Below are 25,970 nucleotides of genomic sequence, written 5' to 3'. Positions count from 1 at the left end.
GCCGAGGGGGGCGGATTACTTGAGGCCAGGAGTTCGAGACCAGCTTGACCAACACGGTAAAAACCCGTCTCTACTAAAAATACAAAAAATTAGCCATGTGTGGTGGTGGGCGCCTGTAATCCCAGCTACTCAGGAGGCTGAGGCAGAATTGCTTGAACCCGGGAGGCAGAGGCTGCAGTGAGCTGAGATCGCACCATTGCACTCCAGCCTGGATAGCAAAAGCAAAACTCCGTCTCAAAATAAAAATAAAAACTGGTGGGCTGTTCAGGTAAAGGTACTGGGTACTCTTGCACTCTGCCAGAGAGTAGGTACTGAGACCCTCTTTCCACGTCTGAGTTCCTCTTCATGAATTGCCCTCAGAAGGGTGGCCAGGTGCTGTGGCTCATGCCTTAATCCTAGCACTTTGGGAGGCTAAGCCCAGGATTGCTTCCCTACAGTTTGTAGGGAAGATACTTTCTTATTGTCCCTTACACCAAACCAGCATCAGAGAGAATAGCGACAGCAGTCCATACAGAAAGCCACGTCCCCAGGCCTCAGGCAGAATGTCACCTGGCCTCCGGAACATAGCAGCCCCTCAGCACCTGATCATGTAGTCTCTACCTGTCTCAGTGAGAGGCCGGAACCTAGATAGCCTATCTCCTGTGTTCCAACAAGTTGAGCATGTGGACAATCAGAAGGCACAGAAGGGTATGGAGCAATTCAATGACCAGCAAATATGCCCAGGTCTTGAAAAGGAGATGACTAAGTAAGCACTTGATGACCAAGTCTTTATTGGAAGGCAGGCATCTTCCCGTAAAGACTATCCTGGAGTTTCATAGACCAAGTAAGGGTGGCGGTGGTGGTGGTGGAGAAGGGGTGAGCCTGTGCTCATGCCCCTTATCCCGGGGGTGTCCTGGAGTGGCGAGCCGAGCTGGTATCGTGCCTTCTCTGTTCCTCCCAGCCTTGAGGAGCCACTTACTAGTGCCATTTGGTGAAGGTGTCTAAGGACTCATGGAAGCAACCACAGGATCACTTGAGCATTAAGAAGGTACTTTTGTTCTTCTGGCCACAGAGGGGATGCTGGCAGCCATCAACACAGCGACTGAAAATACACTGCTGACCAGGGGGAGGTCTGCAAGCCCACAGAGTTGTCTATGAAAAGAGCCAAACTATTTTCAAAAGTATTTCAAGAGATTGGCCAGGCATGGTGGCTCATGCCTGTAATCCCAGCACTTTGGGAGGCTGAGACGGGTAGATCACCTGAGATCAGGAGATTGAGACCAGCCTGGTCAAGATGGTGAAGCTCTGTCTCTACTAAAAATACAAAAAATTAGCTGGGCATGGTAGCATGTGCCTGGACTCCCAGCTACTCCAGAGGCTGAGGCAAGAGAATCACTTGAACTTGGGAGGCAGAGGTTGCAGTGAGCCAAGATCGCGGCATTGCACTCCAGCCTGGGTGACAGAGTGAGGCTTTGTCTCAAAAAATAAAAATATTTGAAGAAATTTATTCTGAGCCAAATATGAGTGACCATGACACAGCACTCAGGAGGTCCGAGCACGCATGTCCAAGGTGATCAGGGTGCAGCTTGGTTTTTTTTTTTTGTTTTTTTTTTTAAACTAAAAGATCATGTTCTAACCCAATGCAAGCAGCTTGGTTTTATACATTTTAGGGAGACATGAGACTTCAATCAAGTACATTTAAAAAAATACATTGGTCCATCCTGGCCAACATGGTGAAACCCCATCTCTACTAAAAATATAAAAATTAGCTGGGCGTGGTGGCGTGTGCCTATAGTCCCAGCTACTCAGGAGACTGAGGCAGGAGAATTGCTTGAACCTGGGAGGCGGAGGTTGCAGTGAGCCGAGATCGCGCCACTGCACTCCAGCCTGGCACCTGGTGATGGAGCGAGACTCTGTCTCAAAAATAAAATAAAATAAAAAATACGGCCGGGCGCGATAGCTCACACCTATAATCCCAGCACTTTGGGAGGCCGAGGTGGGTGGATCACGAGGGACAACTCGTAAGTGGGGGGCACTTCTGGTTTATAGGTAGATTTAAAATTCTTCTGGTTGACAAATGGTTGAGTTTATCTAAAGACCCGGAATCAACAGAAAGTAAATGTCTGGTTTAAAATAAGGGATTGTGGAAACCAAAGGACCAGGCTTCGGATGATAAATGATCCTTATCAGTGAGGTCTGTGTTGAGATAGTGCTGGAAGGGTAAGAGGAGGCACTTCCCGTTCACGGCCGGAACCAGTCTCTCAGGTTACATTTTAAGAGCACCCTGGCCAAGGAGAAAGTCCATTCAGATGGTTGGGGGGGGGGCACTTAGAATTGCATTTTTGGTTGATAGAGCTGTTTAATTCCTTGCCCAGCTTCTCTACCCTCAAAGAGAAGACAGCTTCAACCCAGAGCCTCCTCCAGAAGAAAGAACCCATAACAAGCTGGAACAGTGGCTCACACCTATAATCTCAGCACTTTGGGAGACTGAGGTGGGTGGATTACAAGGTCAGGAGATCGAGACCATTCTGGCTGACACGGCGAAACCCCATCTCTACTAAAAATACAAAAAATTAGCTGGGCGTGGTAGCATGTGCCTGGACTCCTAGCTACTCAGGAGGCTGAGGCAGGAGAATCGCTTGAACCTGAAAGGAGGAAGTTGCAGTGAACCGAGATCACATCATTGCACTCTCGCCGGGGTGACAGAGCGAGACTCCGTCTCAAAAAGCAAGCAAACAAACAAAAACAGAACCCAATTGACAGCTTGCTTTTTTCTGTTCTTACTTCCAGAGCTATGGCTGTGTTGCTATGTTGCCGTTTTCTCCATTTTTTTTCTTTTCTTTTTTGGGACACGGTCATGCTCTATCGCCCAGGCAGGAGTACAATGGCGTGATCTGGGCTCACTGCAACCTCCAGCTCCGGGGTTCAAGCAATTCTCTTGCCTCAGCCTCTCAAGTAGCTGGGACTACAGGTGCCACCATGCCCAGCTAATTTTTGTATTTTTAGTAGAGATGGAATTTTGCCATGTTGGCCAGGCTCATCTCAGTCTCCTGATCCACCCACCTCAGTCTCCCAAAGTGCTGGGATTACAGGCGTGAGCCACCGCGAGCAGCCTCCATTCCTTCTCCTCAGGAAGTTGCTTCTGTAGTTCTGTGCTGCTTCCATTTCTGCGCCTTCTCAGAGTGCTGGCTCTTCCCACTGAAGCTTGCACCTGAAGACACCGCCAGCTTCCCCAGTTTCTTGCCAGATAAAGGCTCCATCTGCCGGCCATACTGTGGACAGCTGCCAAATGCCCGGGGGCTCCCTGATTGCTGCCAGCTCAGCCTTTTCTCTGAGAGGCCTTTCCAGCCTCTTGCTGAAACTTGCGTCTCAGTAGAAAATGCACAGTGGTGAAGGAACTCCTGTCTGTGGGGAGCAGGTGGCACAACCAATCCCATTAATGCAGAGCAGCATTTGTCATATTTGTCACTTTCATGCAAATCACTTGAGGACATTGTTGCCATTGGGGCACCGTGACTATCACCCAACCATTTCCTTCTTGCCTTATCTCCTGCCTCGCCTAAGGTCCCTGAAGTACTGTGACACACTATATGAGGGTCGGGAGATTTGTTTTCTTCTTTCATGCCCTACCTGCCACTTGGTCATGGCTCTCAAAAGCCGAAACTCAGTCATGAGAAGTTTGTGTGTTAAAGTCCAAAAATGACAGTCCTGAAAGGTCCTATCTCCACAGGATGGACTTTCTGGTTCCGCTGATACATAGATTTGCTTTCAAACCTCCAGCAAAGGTTTTCCTGAATCTGAATACAACAGAAAGTACATTTACAGGATGAGTTTTTTTTTTTCTCTCTCTCTCGAAGAGACAAGGTCTTGCTCTGTCACCCAGGCTAGAATGCAGTGACACTCTCACAGGTCACTGTAACCTCCAATTACTGGGCTCAAGTGAGCCTCCCACCTCAGTCTCCACTGTAGCTGCCGACTACAGGTGTGCACCACCACACCTGACTGGGTTTTTTTTATTTTTTGTAGAGACAGGGTCTCACTATGTTGCCCATGCTGGCCTCAAGAGATCCTCCCACTCCAGCCTCCCAGAGTGCTGGGATTTTAGGCATGAGCCACCCTGCCATATATACAGGATGGTTTTTTTTTGTTTGTTTTTGAGATGGAGTGTTGATCTATCACCCAGGCTGGAGTGCAATGGCACAATCTTGGCTCACTGGGACCTCTACCTCTCAGGTTCAAGTGATTCTCCTGCCTCAGCCTCCTGGGATTACAGGCGCCCATTACCATGCCCAGCTATACAGGATGTATTTTAAAAATTTTAAAACATCTAGGTTTCGTCTGCTCTGTCACTTAGGCTGGAGTTCAGTGGCTCAATCTCGGCTCACTGCAGCCTCCGCCTTCTGGGTTCAAGCAATTCTCCTGCCTGAGCCTCTCAGGTACCTAGGACCACAGGCATGTGCCACCATGCCTGGATAATTTTTGTATTTTTAGTAGAGGTGGGGTTTTGCTATGTTAGCCAGGCTGGTCTCGAACTCCTGACCTGAAGTGATTGGCCCACCTCAGCCTCCCAAAGTACTGGGATTACAGGCATGAGCCACCATGCCTGGCCATGTCTGCTTTTTGTGACCGGTCACTGGAGTAGCAACAAGGCCTTTTTGACAATAGAACAGTGGTGGGCTCTTCTGTGTGAAGGACTCCAGCCCATCTTACAATCATCTAAAAAACCCTTTCCTCAAGTTTTATTAAAATTCAGTTTAACTCATCACTAAGAGTGGAAGAAGTCTCCATCACTAATGGTGACTCACACACCTGCAGTCCCAGCTACTTGGGAGGCTGAAGCAGAATTGCTTGAACCCAGGAGGTGGAGGCTGCAGTGAGCCGATTTTGTGCCACTGCACTCCAGCCTGGAGAGAGAGACTCTGTCTCAAAAAGAAAAAAAGGAGTGGAAGAAGGATGCAAGAATGACACTTTTATTTCAATAAATGCTTTTGGAAATAATTTTTAAGAACAAAAACTAGAGACCTCTGGAAAGTCAGATTAAAAGTTGTGCAGCCCGGACGTGGTGGCTCATGCCTGTAATCCCAGTACTTTGGGAGGACGAGGCGGGCAGATCACCTGAGGTCAGGAGTTTGAGACCAGCCTGACCAATATGATGAAACCCCGTCTCTATTAAAAATACAAAATTTAGTCAGGCATGGTGGCATGCGCCTGTAATCCCAGCTACTTGGGAGGCTGAAGCAGGAGAATCGCTTGAATCCATGAGGCAGAGGTTGCAGTGAGCCAAGATCATGCCATTGCGCTCTAGCCTGGGCAACAGTGTGAGACTTCGTCTCAAAAACAAAACAAAACAAAAACAACAAAAAAGGTTATGCAAAGATGCATAGGATGAACTGCATTTCTCTTGGGGCAGTTGATATTTCCCCCTCCTCTCACCCTCCTAGAGCAGATGGACATGCGTGGAGTGATGGGGTAGGGGACAGCACCACGGCAGGGGGAGGGGGGCTGCTCCCTTCACCATGGCAATTGACTCGGACCCTGGTGTAGGCTGGAGAAGGCAGCTGCCTGGAAGCGCCGGGGCGCTGGCTTCAGTCCTCAGCCCTGTCTCTGGATGTAGACCCCTGGAGTCTGTCTTCAGAGACCCACAAGGCTTGTCAGCTCCCAGGCATCCTCAGTTTCTCAAGAAACATTTCTGAAACTGCTTGGTTAAGGATGACCCCACAAGCGCCGCTGTCACCTGACTGCCAAGCCTGCACTAGAAGACTTGTCTATACATAAACTGTGCAGGTTAAAGACAGGCCCAGCCAAAGAAATAAGCTTGCAGAGGAGAGAGGGTGTCCCCTATTTCTTTCCCCACCCCTATCTCTGAAAGGCTTCTCAGAGCCTGGAGGGTACCGCGTGAGCCACTTGCTGGTCTGGGGCTTGGCCAGGGAGGCAGGTGCCTGCTGGGGCAGGCTGCAACCACTCCCAGTCATTGTAACAAAAGATGACACAGAAGCAGATGGGAGAAAAGTCTGGGAAGAAACAACATGGGCAGAAAACCACAGCAATATAAGTTGACCGCACCCCTATGCTATCAGCCCGCGGGCCATGGAGACCCTGCAGGGCGGTAGCCCGCCAGCAAGACGCCAGCACGGTTTCTCCTTCCAGGTGCTGATGGAGGGGCTGAGAACCCCACAGCAGCTGCAGCAGTTGGTAAAACAGGGGCACAACTTGTCATTGTTGTGTTTTATTTAGGTTTTTGTTTGTAAGACTCAACAAAAACCAATTGCTGCTCTAAGAGTCCCTGATTGAAAATAATGTACTGGCCGGGCACACTGACTGGCTCATGTCTCTGTAATCCCAGCACTTTGGGAGGCCGAGGCAGGTGGATCATCTGAGGTCAGTAATTCGAGATCAGCCTGGCCAACATGTGAAACCCCTTCTCTACTAAAAATACAAAATGAGCTGGGCATGGTGGTGGTGCCTGTAATCCCAGCTACTCAGGAGGCTGAGGCAGGAGAATCCCTGGAACCCGGGAGGTGGAGGTTGCAGTGAGCTGAGATTATGCCATTGCACTCCAGCCTGGGCTACATACAAGAGCGAAACTCCATCTCAAAAAAAAAAAAAAGTACTACTGGGTATCAGCCAATGGACTGATAAGCAAGTCGCCTCATCTGATAAGCTTAGATGAGCTGTCATTGGAGTAATTTTAATTGACATCTCTTTACATACGATATATATCATATATTCCAGATCCCATAAAATACCTCCCATGCATAATCCCATAGCATAGCAAAATTTTATTTTTCTATATGATTTTGTCATGTTTAATAAACAGTTTTAGAATGTGCTCTGCAGTTGGTAGTCTGTTAACCACAGATTTTTAAATTTTTTATTTCGAGAATTATTTTTTGTTGTGTGTTTTGTTGTTGTTGTTGTTGAGACAGAGTCTTGCTCTGTTGCCCGTGCTGGAGTTCAGTGGTGCAATCTCAGCTCACTGCAAGCTCCACCTCATTGGGCTCAAGTGATCCTCCTGCCTCAGCTTCCCAAGTAGCTGGGACCACAAATGTACACAACCACACCTGGCTAATTTTTTGTATTTTGGTAGAAACGGGGTTTTGCCATGTTGCCCAGGCAACTCTTGGGCTCAAGTGATCAGTCTGCCTTAGCCTCCCAAAGTATAGGGATTACAGGCATGAGCTGCCACACCTACCTAGTCACACAAATTGTTTGATGGAGACAACACCGTCAGTAGGTGAAAGGGGTGTACTTGGCACACCCTGTCTTGCTCCCTCCTACGAGGCTGAGGCTGTGTGTGTGTGTGTGTGTGTGTGTGTGTGTGTGTGTACCTCCGTCCATACTTTATGTATTGGGTTTTGTGAATGGTGCTAGACCTCTATGGCCGGAATACTTCCTTGGAAGAGGAGGGAGAAGAGGTCATCACTGCTTGCAGGCTGCAGGCATAACAAGCTGGCATCCATCCCCCACCCTCAGGAATTCTCCTCCAGCTTAACTGTTTTCTGGCCAACATGGTGAAACCCCGTCTCTACTGAAAATACAAAAAAAAAAAAAAAAAAAAAAAATTAGCTGAGCATGGTGGCAGCACCTGTAATCCCAGCTACTCTGGAAGCTGAGGCAGGAGAATCACTTGAACCCAGGATTTGGAGGTTGCAGTGAGCAGAGATGGCACTAATACACTCCAGCTGGGGCGACAAGAGCGAAACACCATCTCAAAAACAAAAACAAAACAAACAAAAAGAAATTCTCTGAAAATAACATAATCAGGATCTTGTTTCTTATGGACTTTCATCTGTGTAAAATTCAGGGCCTGGCATCTGATATGTAAGCTGTCAGTGCTGAATGAATGAGTGAATGAGTGAACAGCAAACTTTTTCAAAGTATATTGACCTTTTGGTTAGTTTCAAATAACCAAATAGTGCTCAAACATTTAGCTCATATGACCCAGGCGAGTTTGAAAAATTGGCCTCTTACGAGCCTCTGTCAAGAGACGAGATGAAGAGTTGAAAGTTGCAAAGCCTTGCCTTACCTCAGAAGTCATCAGATGGTAGCAATAAAACAAGCTGATCCAAGGGGAAAATGGACTCTTGGGAAGGCGGCAGGCCCCAGGCTCAGCTAGCTCCCGCCGTGGATCTTGGGGACCAGATTCCTCATCCTTTGTGGCACATGCACAATAACCAAACCGCTTTTCCCACCAGCCCAGGTCCCCGCACGCTGCACCCTTTCTCTCCCCACCAGCAAGGCAAACTATTTTCTATAAGCCAGAGAAAGACCATGGAGATTTGTGAGCTTACTTATCTTTGGTAAGTCCCAAGCTGTGGTTCAAAGACCAAAACGGCTGCTTCCTCCGCCACCCCACCCAGGCAGGCACCAGCCAGGTGGTTGCCTGCTGTTATTAACAAGCGAGTTCTAACCAGCAGCCGCTAGATTTTTCCGTAGAGTGTGGGCAGCTGCTAACACGAGAACACTTGCCCAGAGAAGCCACTGGGCAGGGCAGGGAATGAGGTTTTAACCTCTTTGGTCCCAGAAATCTGGAGTATACAGTAAAAAACAGATGACTAAGAACTAGATCCCGGCCAAGCGCGGTGGCTCATGGTATCCCAGCACTTTGGGAGGCGGAGGCGGGCGGATCACCTGAGGTTGGGAGTTCCAGACCAGCCTAACCAACACGGAGAAACCCTGTCTCTACTAAAAATACAAAATTAGCCAGTGTGGTAGAGCATGCCTGTTATCCCAGCGACTTGGGAGGCTGAGGCAGAGGTTGGGGTGAGCTGAGATCGCACCATTGCATTTCGGCCTTGGCAACAAGAGCGAAACTCCATCTCATTTAAAAAAAAAAAGACGAGGTCTCACAGGCTGGTCTCAAACTCCTGGACTCAAGCAATCCTCCCACTTCAGCCACCCAAGTAGCTGGGACTATAGGTGTGCCCCACCACACCCAGCCCTAAGTGACATGACAGCAACTTTGCACAGATGAGGTGAGTTCCCTTCATCTCCAAGCCAGTGGCCCCCAGAAGCTCACCCCATTTAGCTAGGAGCAAGGGGGTGCTGCCAAGGACCCCATTAATAGGCCCGTACCATCCCATCCTCAGGAAGCTGGACTCAAGGTTGCAGGCCACTGTCCTCCCACGGGACCACAGAAAATAGCAAAGGAAGTCAAAGCGTCCCAACCATTACCCAGGCTCTAAGACCACAGCGACAAAGCTGAGGGTCTGAAAGCCAGAGGCCCAACACAGAGCTCCTCTCCGCAGCCTCCGTGTTACTTCATAGCTGAACAAATTCTATGCGAGGCCTTCTCTCAGCTCCCTCTTCCTCCCTCCTTACCTGGGCTCTGAATTCCAGGCATTACACCGACCAGGATCGTACTCAAAAATGCCTTGTGCTCAGATGCAGCCCTCGCAGCAACAGCAGCACCTGGAAGTCTGTTAGGAAGCAGAATCTCGGGCCCAGACACTGACCAATCAGAATCTGTATTTTAAACAGGAGCCCTTGATGGGTTGCACGTGCATCAATTTGAGAAGCACCTGGTTGTAGTAGTAATTGTCACCGAGAAGACCATATCAGCATTCTATTTGCCTCCATAACAAATTCTCACAAAAGTGGTGGCTTAAAATAATACTCATAATCTCTCATTTCTGTAGGTGAGTGGTCTGGGTACAATGCAGCCCAGCTGGGTCCTCTGTGCAGAGCGTCAGGGCTGGGCTCTGAAGGTTCTGAAGAAGACCTGGCTTCCAAGCTCACGGGCTGTTGACAGAATGCACTTCCTTCCACTTCCCACACAGCCACATTGAAAACAGCAAGGATGTGTCCAAACCCAGAGGCTTCAGGTCTCACTTCTGCTTACAGCTCCCATGATCTCACTGGGCCGTCAGATAATCTAGGATAATCTCCCTATTTTAAGTTTGACCCACCAGCTACCTTAATTTCATCTGCAAAGCCCCCTCTTGCCATATGATAGAGCATAGCCACAGGCATGGGGACCGAAATTCTGCCTACCACAGTGACTTCATCAGCAACAGGTCCAGTTCGGGATGAATTGCCTCTGAAGTCCTCCAGCTGGTTTCGGCCATCTCCGCTGGCCACACCCCACTGGTGGGTTCCTCCTCCCAGGCTCTGGCTGTCTCATCCCAGCTAGCTGTTGCCCACCCTCCTTGCTGCCATACAGCCTCTCAGGACATCCCATTTCCCTCCTGCCCCTGGAGAGCTCTTGAGAAGGCACATCATTCTGCAGGAAACTCCGTCTTTTCACACCATCCCCAGCTGTTCTCAGCCACCCAGAGAAAGGGATCATAAGAAACGTTAATATTGAAAAACATGGGACACATCTCATTTCACCCCACACTCCCTCAGCTCAGCCTGGGAATGTGTCCTGAAGCAACACCACCCCGGTTCTCCCAAGGGCAGTGGTGTAGTCTTTGGGTATTCTCAGGGTTCTCTTACCCAGACAGGTGGCCAGCTAGGAGTCACGCACCTCCAGATATCAGCTAAAGTCAAATGATGGCTCAATCCTCTCCATCTACTGAATCAAACTGATGCTAGGCTCAATGGCCAAGGAGGCACAGCTGGTTGTCTTTGGTCCTTTCCAAGCTGTGGTCAATGAGCTCTAAGGTAGGTATTATCTTGGAGTTGATACATCTGTAGAATCCCTCCTAGCAAACTGCAATCTGCATTTTAATGATACCCAGGTGATCTGTATTCACATCCTGAAATCCTGAGGAAAACCTGCAACCAGCAGCAGAAGGGTGGACTCCAGCTGTGACAAGGCACCCTTCATTGCTAGAGCAGTCCTTACCTGGCCCATACAGACCCAGCTTCCAGCCACTCTTCCTCCTCCATCAAGCACCACCTGTTTCTTGAGACCTTTTACAAAAATAAACTTTAGAGAGGGGTGGGGCCTTTGGAATAACCTAGTCTCATCCCACCTTGTGGCCCCTTGCATGTAAATACCATCCTCATCATCATGCCACGTGCTGTGGCTCAGAGCCTGTTCCCTCCTAGTTTTAAGATCTTTGAGAAACCATGTCTTTTCATCTCCGTATCCTCAAAGTCTGGCTGATCCAGTCCTGGTATATAGCAGGTCTGCTAAGTTGTTGTTAAACTGCCTTAATTCTGATAGATGAAGCAAGTCAGAGCCATGAAAGTTGGGGAGATCAGCTAAAACCACTGGGCAGTCAGGGGCTGATCAAGTCTAAACTTCTGAGCCAGGGAGGCATACAAGATGCTTTAGTGATTTATGTGTATGTGTCATTTTTATTTCTCTCCAAAACACACCCCATGTTGGATGCCATCTCAATTCTTCTCTTACGGTCTGCAAATGAGTCTGCTTTTATCTAAGCGCATTAAAACAAAAATTCCATCCATATTTACTTCAAAAGATTCAAAAATACAAATTCAATAGAATACTTAATATGAATTTCACAGGCACTGAAGGTGACAGCTGTTGAGGACATGGTCACACTGGGCCAACTAAAGTGATGTCAGCTCTCTCACACTGTAGCATTCTTTTTTTTTTTTTTTTTTTTTTTTGAGATGGAGTTTCGCTCTTGTTACCCAGGCTGGAGTGCAATGGTGCAATCTTGGCTCACCGCAACCTCCGTCTCCGGGGTTCAGGCAATTCTCCTGCCTCAGCCTCCTGAGTAGCTGGGATTACAGGCACGTGCCACCATGCCCAGCTAATTTTTTGTATTTTTAGTCGAGACGGGGTTTCATCATGTTGACCAGGATGATCTCGATCTCTTGACCTCACGATCCACCCGCCTCGGCCTCCCAAAGTGCTGGGATTACAGGCGTGAGCCACCGTGCCCGGCCCTTTATCTTTGTTTTACACTCTTAAGAGATAAGGAAGAAAATCAAAACCCAGAAAGATTTGCTGTTACTACTCCAAGAATCATTTCCTTCAGTGAATATCTGTTATCACTATGATTTTAGTGATAGAGGAACAAGCAGAGCTCTCACGTGGGGCTGAGTGCCCACTACCAAAGCCCATCTGGCCCGGCAAGGCCACCCAGAGTCCTGTTTACTCCAAACGGTCGTTCTTGAGCCAGCTGGGTTAGGTCCCATCCCTTCTGGCTTGCACCACCACAAAGAAAACCTCAAGAATATCTGCTTTGCCTTTTTTTTTTTTTAAAAAAAGGAGAAAAGTAACAATAGCCTTAAGAAAAAAACAAGAAACAACATAGATGATATGGGAAGCACAACTTTCTCAACAAAGTAGCCAAATTAGGACAAGTAATCCTACCAAGAACACACCTAATACTGGAGCTCCGGAAAGAATGCTTACACAAACTGTCATTTGGGTTGAAGCTTTGAATAAGTTCCAAGTTTTTATATTTCACAGTTTATATATACTTTATTACAGTCCACAGTCTGCTAAATAAAAGCAGTAACAAGATATTTCACAAACTACTGTACAAGTTAAATCTTAAGAATTTAATCTTATAAAAAATTAGGTGCATAGTCACACTGGCTAACCTAAAAATGCTTTTATCTACAGCCTAGAATACTTTAGGAGACAGTTCCAGCACTAAAAAATAATCCCAATTTTCTTTTACATGTTTTACAACAAAAAGTTTGTGCTCTTAATCAAAAAGATCCAGACTAACTCAGCAAGTAAAAAATAAATTTTACAAAGAACCCAAGATAATATTTTTCAAATACACTTTTATTTTCTGTTTTCCTTCCTCAAATACAGAACTCCTCCACACACCACACTTCTTGCAGCTATGAAGTCACTTGATGTTGGTTGGGTACCATTTTATCCCTAAAATTTTGTTGACATCAAAATATGATAGTTGACCAGTGTTACATCCATAAAATATTTACATAGCACAGCATATTAGGCTTTAGATATTTGGCAATTAGACCACATAAAAACAGGACAAGACCCCCATCCTACATGTTTGGAATCAGGTATTCACCGGTCCCTATCTGGCAACTGTACACTGGTTCAAAGGGCAGCAGAGGCAACAGGCAGTTACTTCAGAGGACACTGAACACTATGATCTGGAAGCACGTTATGATGTTACCCAGTGTCATGTACCACACACCTTTCTCCAAGGTGGTCTCAACTCTAGAATGGCAGGTCCAGCTGATACAAAGTGAAGACAGACAACTCGACATTTACTCTGTGGAGAATCCTACTCATACTATGCATGTGCTGTGATTTTGAACATAACTCGTCCCAAAAACTTGTCACGATCATCCTGGCTTTTTAGGTTAGGTGATCCATCAATCTTGCACTCAACTGTGACTTCGTTCTCAGCACTGTTGGGAGCCAAGGTGACCTGAACAGCAACTAATGGCTGCAGATACCCCACCTGGCAAAAAAAGGAAAAGACATCAATTCAAACTATGGAAACATTTTACTTTTCTCTACCAGGAGCTGGCTTATTCCGCAAATTTTTTTGAGACTCTATTACCCAGGCTGGAGTGCAGTGGTGCAATCATGGCTCACTGAAGCCTCAGCCTTCCACCTCAGTTTCCTAAGTAGCTGGGACTACAGGCGCATGCCACCACAGCCCGCTAATTTTTATTTTTATTTTTGTAGAGACAGGGTCTCCCTGTCCAGGCTGGCCTCAAAGGCCTGGCTTAAAGCGGTCCTCCCACTCGGCCTCCCAAAGGATGGGATTACAGGTGTGAGCCACCACACTTGGCTTGTAAATTAAAGAAAAAAAATTAGACCTATTATTTTCTGTTCTCTGCATTATTTTTAATTTTTTGAAGCTATAAGTTCACGCTTCTTTTTTTTAAACTGATAAAAGTGTTGGTTCGGTGTGATAGCTCACGATCCTGACTGAACTCAAGTGATCCTCCCGCCTCGTCCTCCCAAAGTGCTAGGATTACAGGTGTGAGCTACCACACCTGGTCTATGTATCATTACTTTTTTTTATTTTTTATTTTTTTGAGATGGAGTTTCACCCTTGTTGCCCAGGCTGGAGTGCATATGGCACGATCTGGGCTCACCACTACCTCTGCCTCCTGGGTTCAAGTGATTCTCCTGCCTCAGCCTCCCAAGTAGCTGGGATTACAGGCACATGCCATCATGCCCAGCTAATTTTTGAATTTTTAGTAGAGATAGGGGTGGTGGCCAGGCTGGTCTTGAACTCCCGACCTTAGGTGATCCACCTGCCTCGGCCTCCCAAAGTGCTGGGATTACAGGTGTGAGCCACTGTGCCTGGCCCTGGCCTTACTTTTAAATATTCTATAACCTTGATTTTAATTTTCCTTTTCATCTGTAAATTAAGAGACAGTGTCCACTTGTCCCTCCCCCCATATAGAAGGGTCTTTTTAATAATTATTACTTTTATTGCATTATAATCACAAAGTATTGACTGTAATGTATTTCTACTTTATGAAACTTTAAATATTTTATTATTATTTTTCAGAGATAGGGTATTGCTCTGTCAACCCAGGCTGGAGTACAGTGGCGTGATCATAGCTCACTGCCACCTCAACCTCCTGGGCTCAGGCAATCCTTCCTCCCCGGTCTCTCGAGTAGCTAGCACACACAGATGTGTGCCATCATGCCTGGGTAATGGCTAATTTTTACCATTTTGGAGAGACAAGGTCTGGCTATATTTTGCTCAGGGCTGGTCTCAAATTCCTGGCCTCAAGCCATCCTCCTGTCTTGGCCTCCCAAAGTGTTGGGAAGGGATATGTTTTTTATGACAAATTTTTGTGACTGTTCCATGTGTGCTGGAAAATGATAGGGTATTCTCTATGGCCTATATTATTTATTGTGTTTGATAAATATTCATAAGATCTATCCTACTGATTGTTACTTAGCTCTTATATCCTTACTTATGATAGCTGTGTAACTTGGTGCAAATATACTCATAATTGTTTAGCTTCACTATGGTTTCTTAATACAATTCTTCACTAAAATGAATAGGGGCTGATTCCAGGATTGGGGCAGGAAAAGTACAAGATTAACTTGGGATATCTTGTAATTCCAGAAAATAAAGAAGTGCTCAAAGAATTATGTAATCATGTCAAAAGACACAGGAGCCAGCCTGAAGGTCTCCTACCAACCAAATCTCAGAATATGTAGCATCAAAATAAATACCAATTATAATAGATTATAATATATAGATTATAATAAATTCTATAATTTAACTATGGAATCCATGAGTCTATATTAGTAGAAATAAATAAAATGAAAAAAGAAAGGCATTCCCTTAGAGTAGAATGCCAACTAATGGAAAAAGATGAGATTAGAAAAACTACCATTTGGGAACAATCTTATAATAGATGATTCAGGCAAGAATCAACAAATGCTAAACTTGGCAAAAACAGAGTGATTTCCAGACTCTCAAAGGATTTTCCCCACATGATACTTATTGATGACAAAGGAAAAAAAGTAACGTTATAATATTGTAGAAACCTGGCTGATACCACCTTAACCAAGCAATCAAGGTAACATCATCATTAATGGAATGAAATGATACCATGTCCCTCCTGAAACTCTGAGAACTCTACATTTCTTCTGAGGCACTCCTGTCAAAATGCACAACCTATATTTAATCATGAAAAACCACCAACTCAAACTAATGAACGTAAAAGAGGCCATAAAAGACCTGTACTCATTTTTGCAGAGTACAAAGGCATTAGACAGAGACTAAGGAAATATTTCAGATTACAGGTTGCTAAACATATTAAAGTTGTGATATCTTGGATCAGGAAAACTCTCTTGTCTTTTGCTATAAAGAATATTTGTGCTCTTAACAACTGATGAAATTTCAACAAAGTCTGTAGATTCATAGTGCTATATTGTTAATTTCCTTTGTTAACTATACTACGGTTGTTGTCTTTGTTCTCTGTTACCTAAAATACAATACTTGAAACTGGGTTATTTATAAAGAAAAAGAATTTATTTCTTACAGTTTTGGAGGCCAAGAAGGCCAAGATCAAGGAGCTGCATCTGGTGAGAGCCTTTTTTTGCTGCTGGGGACTTTCAACAGAGTCCCGAGGTGGTACGAGGCATTAGTGGCCAGAGGGCTGAGCATGCTATAAAGTGCTACTGCTCAGGTCTCTCTTCCTCTTTTTTTATCTTTTTTGAGACAGAGTCTCACTTTGTCGCCCAGGCTGAAATGCAGTAGTGCGATCTTGGCTCACTGCAACCTCCGCCTCCCAGGTTCAAGCGATTCTCCTGCCTTAACCTCCCGAGTAGCTGGGACTACAGGTGCATGCCACCACGCCTGGCTAATTTTTTTGTATTTTTAGTCGCGATGCGGTTTCGCCATGTTGTCCAGGCTGGTCTGGAACTCCTGACCTGGTGATCTGCCTGCCTTGGTCTCTCAAAGTACTGGGATTACAGGCATGAGCCACCGCCCCTGGCTCCCACTAACCTATTAATCCATGAAAGGATTAATCCACTTGTGAGGGCAGGGCCCTCATGAACCCATCACTTCTTAAAGGCCATACTTCTCAATACTACCACATTGAGGATTAAGTTTCAGCATGAGTTTTGAAGGGAAAACATATCCAAACCACTAGTTATGTATTATTTTAGGAACTACACACTCAAGCATTTAATGCAAACAGGCAACATGTTTGTAACTTAGTCCCAAATGGTTCGAGGCAAAAGTTTATGTATTAAGCAAATGAATAATAAGACAAGGGAGCATATTAACACTTGAGAAATTTAGGTAAAGGGTCTACAGGAAATTTTTGAACTAGTCTAGCTACTTTAAGTCTTAAACCATTTCAAAATAAAAAGTTCAAAAAGTATATATACAGTATGATCCCAATTTAATAATATGATACTTGTGTATATATATTTTAAGGAAAAATATGAATAAAATTACACTACAATACTGCTTCTCTGGGTAATGAGCTCTTTTTTTCTTTTCTTGAGATGGAGTCTTACTCTGTTGCCCAGGCTGGAGTGCAATGGCGCAATCTTGGCTCACTGCAACCTCCACATCTCCCGGGTTCAGGCGATTCTCCTGCCTCAGCCTCCCAAATATTACAGGCGCCTGCCACTATGCCAGGCTAATTTTTGTATTTTTAGTAGAGACGGGCTTTCACCACGTTAGTGTCAGGCTCGTCTTGAACTCCTGACTTGTGGTGATCTGCCTGCCTCACTACCATGCCTCGCCACCGTGCAGCTGTTAAAAGCTTTCTGATTTTTTTTGTGGGGTGGTGGGGGATGGAAGAGACAGAATCCTACTCTGTTGCCCAGCCTGGAGTGCGGTGGGCATGATCTCGGCTCACTGCAACCTCTGCCTCCTGGGTTCAAGCGATTCTCCTGCCTCAGCCTCCTGAGTAGCTGGGACTACAGGCACACACCACCATGCCCGGGTAATTTTTGTATTTTTAGTAGAAAGGGGTTTTCACCAAGTTGGTCAGCCAGGTCTCAAACTCCTTACCTCAGGTGATCCACCTGCCTCGACCTCCCAAAATGCTGGGATTACAGGAGTGAGCCACCACACCTGGCCTTGATTTTTTTTAAGTACTTTTCTACTTTCTCTACATAAGCACATACTACTACTTTTATAATAAAAAAGAAAATAATATTTTAAAAATAATCATCTAACTTTAATTTATCTGCTTGGGTTCTGTGTTCTGAATTGTAGATGTCAGAACTCCATTTACCATCAACATTAAAATAAAACAAAACCTGAACAGATGACGCACAAATTAAACAGGGCTTGTGTCTACCTACCCCAGACAAGTGGGACTTCAACAGATGCTCCAGCTTCCCAAAAGAGCAGTTACAACATAAGAACTTCTAAATACTTACATGCAGTTTTTTCCCATAATATGGGAAATACTTTAAGTCTATAATTCCATTATGAGGATAAGTTGTTATATTTGTTTGATCTTCATTCTAAAGTTGGAAACAAAAGAAATCCTCTTTAGGTCACAAAAAGAATTTGTAAAAACTATGTTTATAATCAAAGCAGTAGCAATCACGAACAGTTTGGAGAAACTACAATGCTGCTCCAACTATATTATCATTACTAGTGTATTTTTGAGAAAAGACTCGCTCATCTTGATTATTAATATTCCATAATTCCACACGAACTATCCTGACTCTTACACTTCCAGATATACTGTATACTCTTTTTCATTAGAGTCCCTTATTCATAGCCAGTTCCACTCATGTACTCCTGTAAAATCTTACCTGCCCTCCAAATACCAAGTGCCAGCCTTTCTACCTACTAACAGCAGGAAGGCACCAGCAGGTTTGGGACCTTTGTTTTCCTGAAATGAATAAAATACTGTGCTTCCAGACTGGAAAGAAAGGCCACCACAAGGTGCCAACCTAGAATGCAGCACTCAGGCTTGGGAGACAGCAGGTGTGAGAGTTTCATGTGATTAACAACCACAATTGCAACCAGAGGGGAAGCCACAAAGCACCTGACGGGAATCACAAAGGAAAATTTAAGGTACTCCAAGCAAAACTCTCCTCCACAAATTTAAATACTGTATTTCTCAGGAATAAATCTATGAGCATATATAAATCATTAAGTATTACTTGTCTACTGAAATTCCATGCAAGTTGATAAACATGCCTGGAATTCTATGTTGACAAACATGGAAACATATTCCATGTTTATCAACATACAAATTAAGCATCACCTATAATCCAAATAACTCATGCTATTAGTTATTTCTAGTATTATTCATGATAAATAAGGAATTTATGAAAATTCTCATGCAATACTTTCCAAATGGGACTAATACTTTTTTTTTCAGACAGAGTCTCACTCTGTCGCCAGGCTGGAGTGCAGTGGTGTGATCTCGGCTCACTGCAACCTCCGCCTCCAGGGTTCAAGCAATTCTCCTGCCTCAGCTTCCCGAGTAGCTGGGACTACAGGTGCATGCCACCATGCCCAGCTAATTTTTGTATTTTTAGTAGAGACGGGGTTTCACCATATTGGCCAGGATGGTCTTGATCCTTGACCTCCTGATCTGCCCACCTTGACCTCCCAAAGGGTAGGGATTACAGGCGTGAGCCATCATGCCTGGCCCAAATGGGCCTAATTCTAATGAGTATAATATTAACAGACTGACTAGTAGCAAACAGACCACAATGATTAAAGTCAGTGCTAGGTTTACTGAGCACTAGTTAAAATAAAATGTTATTATACTGAAATGTTATATATATATTAAATTTTTTTTGAGACAGGGTTGAAACCACACATGAAACAGCATAAAGCAAAACTAAGAATCCACTCTAAGGAGCTGTAGGTTCATTTCGTTTCATTCTGAAGCAGCATATGGGTGTTGGGTGGGGTGAGAAACAGATGAAAGGCATCGGCCAGACAGCATAAAGCACAGAATGATGCACACCACATACTAGACAAGCTCTAATAATCCAGATGAAGAATATGTGGAAAGGGCAGGAAGTAACAACGCCAGGAGAAACTGCAAAAGCCACTTTCAATCACTATTCAAACTCCACTGTACATCTGTACTCTTTAATATAAAAAATAAGCTTAAAAATCAAAGATAACATTTTATATTAGAGAAAACCTAGTCTCTTTGGTATCAGTGCTTTTCTGCATTAACTGCGTTTGTTGAATCTATTTTACCTTAATATATGACCTTCATTCACAGAACACATTTCTCCAAAATGAAAAAGAGGTTTTCTTTGAGAAACAGTTCACTGAGTCCCTCAGAGTGTGTTTTTCTTTCTTTTTGAGTCAGAGTTTCAGTCTGTTGCCTAAGCTGGAGTGCAATGGAACGATCTTGACTCACTGCAACCTCCTCCTGGGTTCAAGCGATTCTACCACCTCAGCCTCCGAGGAGCTGGGATTACAGGCATGCACCACCATGCCAAGCTAATTTTTGTATTTTTAGTAGAGATGAGGTTTTGCCATGGTGGCCAGGCTGGTCTCAAATTCCTGGCCTCAGGTGATCTGCCCACCTCGGCCTCCCAAAGTGCTGGGATTACAGATGTAAGCCACCACATCTGGCAATAGCATCATATTGTAAATGAAGAGCAACTAACTCTAATAACCTACTGATGTTCACTAAGTTCCACTGAAAACAAAAGAGTTTAAAAATTAATACATTTTGTTTCTTCTCACTTTTGATTTTTTAAATATGATTCATTTTCATAAGAAAACCAAATATTGAAGAAATGACTTAAGTAATTTTCTTCAGCATTTGGTTTTCTTATGAAAATGAGAAAAATTACATCTTTTGTAGGAATCTCTTAAGTTGGGATATATTAAAAGGCCACCTTGGCCACCTGCAGTGGTTCAGGCCTATAATCCCAGTACTTTCAAAGGCTAAGGCAGGGGATTGCTTGAGTCCAGGAGTTCAAGACCAGCTTGGGCAACATGGCAACACCCTATCTCTATAGAGGGAGAGAGAGAAAGAGAGAGAAGGAAAAAAGCCACTTTGAAAGTATTTGTATTTTTAGGACTCTTAAAGCAATTAAAGCAGAACAAACTCAATGCAAGACAAAATAAAATACATCTATATTACATAAAACAACTAAAGAATTTAAAGAACACTTGATATAGACAGGCAAATCTAATAGAAAATTGCAATTATGATACGTAGTAAATGTTTCCATCTGTTCTGGAGAGCCACATCTCTATAGTTCTAACTGGTTTACTACTTGTGACTAGCCTAGGGATAAAATGTCAGATTTTATAAACATTTCTTCCAATTTTGTGTTTTTCTAAAAACAAAAAAAAAATCCACAACTAAATAAACAAAATAAAAAACCCTCCTGTTTTGATTATTTTATGTACTTTACACCCATCTCTCCAAAGCAAAAGGGAAAGCTAACTGAAATCTAAATCATTAAATCTGTTTTTTTTTTTAAGACAGCTCTGTTGCCCAGACTAGAGCACAGGAGTGAGGTCTCAGCTCACTGCAATCTCTGCCTCCCTGGTTCAAGTGATTCTCCTGCCTCAGCCTCCCAAGTACCCGGGATTACAGGCACCTGCCACCATGCCCAGCTAATTTTTATATTTTTAGTAGAGACAGGGTTTTGCCATGTTGGACAAGCTGTTCTCAAACTCCTGACCTCAGGTGATTTGCCTGCCTTGGCCTCTCAAAGTGTCAGTATTACAGGTGTGAGCTACTGCGCCCAGCCTGAATCTGGATTTTTCATTAACATTTCCTGCAACTATTCTAGAAGCGAAGGATACATAATAGAAAAACAAGAAGAAATATGCATTTAAAACCTTAAGGGGGCTGGGCACGGTGGCTCATGCCTGTAAACCCAGTACTTTGGGAGGCTGAGGCAAGCAAATCACAAGGTCAGGAGATTGAGACCATCCTGGCCAACATGGTGAAACACCATCTCTACTAAAATATAAAAAATTAGCTGGGCCTGGTGGTGCGTGCCTGTAATCCCAGCCACTCAGGAGGCTGACGCAGGGGCATCACTGGAACCCGGGAAGTGGAAGTTGCAGTAAGCTGAGATTGTGCCTCCGCACCCCAGCCTGGAGACAGAGCAAGACTGCGTCAAAAAAAGAAAAAAAAAACCCTTAAGGAAAGAGTTATATGGAATTTTTATACTGGCCAAAGGTTTATACAATTTAAAGCTTAGAAAAGAATTAAAAGTGTTTGCGCTTCTGGCTTGAATGTTTTCCTTTCAGGTGCTATTGGCTTTGTAGACCCAGCATTCCAAGCTTATCTACGCAGCCTGCTCACATCCAACGGCAAAAGATCCTGTATACAGGTGCACGGTCATGAAATTAGCACTTCTCCCCAGCCTAGCACCCAAGCCCCAGGAGCTTTCTACCGAAAAGCATTGTGAGCAAGCCCTGAGGATCATAAAGGGTTACCCAACGTTTTTTCTAAATGTATTTTTTAGCTATAATGTTCTGACTTGAGAGCTGACAGTATATGCTGCCCACTAGATTTTTAGAAGAATTTATCAAGAAAAGCTCAGCTTAGATGTGTGTCTGGTTTTAAGTGAGTTCCTCCTTCCCCTCCCTCCCTTCCTCCCTTCCTTTTTCTGAGACAGAGTCTTGCTCTGTAGCCAGGCTGGAGTCCAGTGGCGTAATCTCAGCTCACTGCCATCTCTGCCTCTTGGGTTCAAGCGATCCCCCTGCCTCAGCCTCTTGAGTAGCTGGGAATACAGGCGGTGTGCCACCACGGCAGGCTAATTTTTTTGTATTTTAGTAGAGACAGGGTTTCACCATGTTGGCCAGGATGTCTCGACCTCCTGACCTTGTGATCTTCCTGCCTTGGCCTCCCAAAGTGCTGGGATTACAGGTGTGAGCCACCACACCTGGCTAATTCTGGAGCTGTCTGTGGCACAAGGAGGTAAAGTGAATTGCCAGTGGTCACACACATATAATTTCAACCCAGAGGAGAAACCATAAACTTCCTGACTTTTTATACTACTCTAAATAGTGAATACTCTTTGAAAATTAATAAGAACACTCCAGCTCAGGAGTTCTCAAAATGTGGGCCTCAGACCAGCAGCATCAGCATCACCTGGAAACCTCAGTTAGAAATGCAAATTTTGTACCCTGTCTCAGACCTGAGTGAGAAACTATGGGAACAGAACCCAACAAGCCAACATGATTCTGATGAATGATCAAGTTTGAGAACCACTGAGCAAGAAGTTTATGCCCAAATAAGAAGCCTATTAACAGTAAAAAGAATTTCTTTCCACAACTTTAAAAGTGATTTCGATGTAACATTTTAAATAAAATATTTCTGCCATACAATCAGAGTTGAAATGTTACTATTTAGCGCAATGATAAATTTAGAACTTAATTTCTCCTCAGAACTCTTACCCATCTTTTACATTATTTGTCTTAGTTGCATTTGCAGCATGGAGAGAAAACAAAAGAAAGTCATGAGATGAAAACTGCATAGTATTCTGGAAAAAAAATAAAGTAGGTATAGGGGTGATAAATAATGCTTCTACCTCAAGGAAAATATACCAAATTTCATTAAATCTCAGATAGCATTGATGGGTAGCACGCCAACTAACAAACTTAAGAAAAAGAAAAAAGTCATGGTACAGTATTAAGACACCATCAGTTCTAAGGGTAATCCCAATTTCAGTGTTATTAGAGTTGGCAGAAAAAAAGTGAATCTTAGAACTGATGAAATATGGTATATATGAAAATAAGAGCAATGTGTCCAAAATCAAATACACATGGAAAATGTTTTTCTGAATTATCACTAAGGAAGAGAAAGACTAGATGATTACATCATTAGACTTTTACAGTATTTTAAGAAACACCAAAGATTTAACAGAAGTTTTGAATACCAACCTTCAAAACACAATCTATCCTTGGCACTCCTTCAGGCTTTAATCCAATTATCTAAGGTTAAGAAATAGTGATTAATTTAAACATCATGTAAGTATGCAATGGAATTTCCTCCCTCTGTTGCTGGGGACAAGAGGTGTTCGAGATAACACCTACTCTGTGTATTAACCCAGTGAGTTACATCTGCCTTTTAATTGTATTTGAGGGGATTAAAATGAACTTTTTTTTTTTTTTAAGAGACAGAGTCTCGCTCTGTCGCCAGCCTGGAGTGCAGTGGCGTAATCTCGGCTCACTGCTACTTCTGCCTCCTGGGTTCAAGCCATTCTCCTGCCTCAGCCTCCCAAGTAGCTGGGATTACAGGCATACACCACCACACCCAGCTGATTTTTGTATAGAAGGAACTTTTAAATAAAATAACTTTAGCAATCAGCTATCTTATTACTGTACTAGGGCAACTGAGAAAACAAATCAACTACCAAAGAACTGACCGAAACAAAAGCACCCTTTGCTACCCTTAAAATAAGAAACAGATAAAAATTAATTATTATTAATATTTATATAAACAATTTGACGTAAAGAATAAGAACTGCAGAGGCATAAAAATTCACTGTTCTTCACAAAAATATATTAGGTCACACTCTCCGTGTTTCCATGAGGGCCCCACTGAGTCTCACCATATCTTACACCCATCTGCTCCCCAAAAGGCATGCATTGGGAGAGCCCTATCTTAAGACTCCTTTCATGTATGTAGCTGGCAGAACCCAATCCTAACATATTTGTACATTTTGTGAGATATCTGTTTTGGCATTCTGAATTTATATGCAGTTTCCATGTGAATGCATGTAAAATCTAAATATTCCCCTCAAAAGACAAGAAATGTTGTAACCTAATAAATAATGTCAACAGCGCTAACTGGGAACTGTACTGGTATGAAACCCCCTGCTACACTACATAAGCTCATCTCATCACTGATTCCTGTGTGTCTGATGCTGTCCTCCTGCCAAAGCCATGCCCTGAGTCATCAACAAGTATGGTCTCAGACCATTATCATTCAAGGAGGCCATCTTGAGAAAGAAAACAAACCCAGAAGGTTGATCCTCTCCTGGCATTCTATCAGCAAACTAGACATTGTGAGGATACTTCTAGTAGACTGGGATTACAAAAGGCCACCTCTGTTAAAACAAACTTAATTCATTTTATAAACTAGATGATCTAGTTTCACATTACTTTCAGCTTACTCCAATTCTTAATTCTGAATAAAGTCTGGTTGAAACATCCCACTAATCATTTACTAAGTACCTAGAATGCTATGGGACAATCTGGAAACTGTCAGTTGTCTAAGGCCTCCCAAAGGGATGAAGGAGAGGTTGGAGGGATGTCAGTCTGGGCAATTCACAGTCTAGCTGGTTCTCCCTACAGAGAAGCTCCTTATTTAGCATAGCAACTTCAAAAGACCCAAGTTTTAGTTTTATTAAGGATGGTAGCAATTTGCTCACCAATGATGACTTCAGTGATTTATAAATTCATGATTTTGAGAAGTCTATACCTGTTTAAGAAAGTGCCATTTCCTGAATAAATGACCAGGAATGACTTCACTCTTCAAAGGAGACCTTGCAGGCCTCAAAACAGTAAGAGCATCAGAACACAGCTCTGAAGCACATGTACAGAGCAGCAAGGCACGGGGGCTAGGGATCACTTCATGACTCAAGAAAAGCATTTTCCTTTGCACAATGACCCTAATTCATTATTCCCATCACACAGAGAATGTTAACTTCTTACTTTGCTCATTACTATACAATTTAAGCACCCCTTCTATAAAACAGCAAAATGCTGCTACTTGGCTACAACTGCAACATCCCACTGGAACGGTATTTTATTTGTATTTCCATTATTTAATTACCTATACATACACTGATACTGTAAAACTATGCTTTGGTACTATTTCGAAAAAGTTAAATAAGTGTAAACTTTATGGAGTCTGTGGAATTTTAAATTATTTTACAACATAGGATTCAAAGATGAGCACTGTACCCTAACAAAACCCTGCTTTGGGTATGACAAGGAGAGCACTTGCCCTTTAAAGCATTAATCTGTGGTGAAATGCATGTAGGTATTCCCAAAGAAGAAAAGTTTAAGTTACTTTAACTCCTTAATCCATGATTAACCTATGAACCTCTCTTTTTTGCTGTACAAACTTTTTTCCAGTGATCAATAAACATTACTGCTAGCCTAAAGCAAGCTACCCCCCAAATGAGATAACTTTTAATAAGGAAGGCATTAATCCAACCAAAACAATCTAAAAGTAGTTGCCTCCTTAACAGAGAATATTAGTAAAAAAGCAGCAGCAGAGGTAAAATATGTACGTACTCTGTTCATTTTCACAAGAATACAAGGTTTTCCTTTAGAATAGCCAAAATCAGGATCACTCATACCACTGCATGCTTGAAGTAACAAAAGAGGAAACTGACATGCAACATAAACTGGACCCTTCTGTTCAAAAAGTGCTCCATCAGGACAGGTTGTGAGGTTCTTCTGTTCTTCTAAAGTATATGCTAAAAAGGAAACATATATGTGTGCTAGATCAGCCAAAAAAAGGTATTAAAAACAACCAGGAATATATCAACCTTTGGAAAATCATCTTCAAAGACAAAAACAGCAATGCCAATTACCAGATAACTTTAGGGAAAAATGTTAAGTTTGCCCGTTACCTTTTAACAGCTAACTGATGCTCTAAAGTTACCGCATTTCAATAATTATATGAACTGGATTATAGATCGATCTCATCTGTCA

The 25,970-nt window shown here is 43.6% G+C and overlaps 1 protein-coding gene across 1 annotated transcript in view; it reads right to left on the bottom strand.

Annotated features, from left to right (window-relative positions):
- Window positions 1-12,619: 12,619 nt before the first annotated feature.
- The window catches only part of ATP1B3 (ATPase Na+/K+ transporting subunit beta 3), a 51,795-nt gene continuing 38,444 nt past the window's right edge, over window positions 12,620-25,970 (bottom strand). Inside the window, exons 4-7 of the mRNA XM_012437040.3 lie at window positions 25,548-25,732; window positions 23,184-23,234; window positions 17,720-17,806; window positions 12,620-13,292 (exon numbers count right to left, since the gene is read on the bottom strand). Coding sequence (XP_012292463.1) covers window positions 13,122-13,292; window positions 17,720-17,806; window positions 23,184-23,234; window positions 25,548-25,732 — 494 coding nt within the window. The 3' untranslated portion in view covers window positions 12,620-13,121. The remainder of the gene's footprint in view (window positions 13,293-17,719; window positions 17,807-23,183; window positions 23,235-25,547; window positions 25,733-25,970) is intronic.

The sequence above is a fragment of the Aotus nancymaae genome, unplaced genomic scaffold (genome assembly GCF_030222135.1).
Source record: "Aotus nancymaae isolate 86718 unplaced genomic scaffold, 86718_ANA_hifiasm-v0.15.2.pri h1tg000019l, whole genome shotgun sequence".
NCBI classification, from domain to species: Eukaryota; Metazoa; Chordata; class Mammalia; order Primates; family Aotidae; genus Aotus; species Aotus nancymaae.
This window is presented reverse-complemented; position numbering and strand designations above follow the sequence as displayed.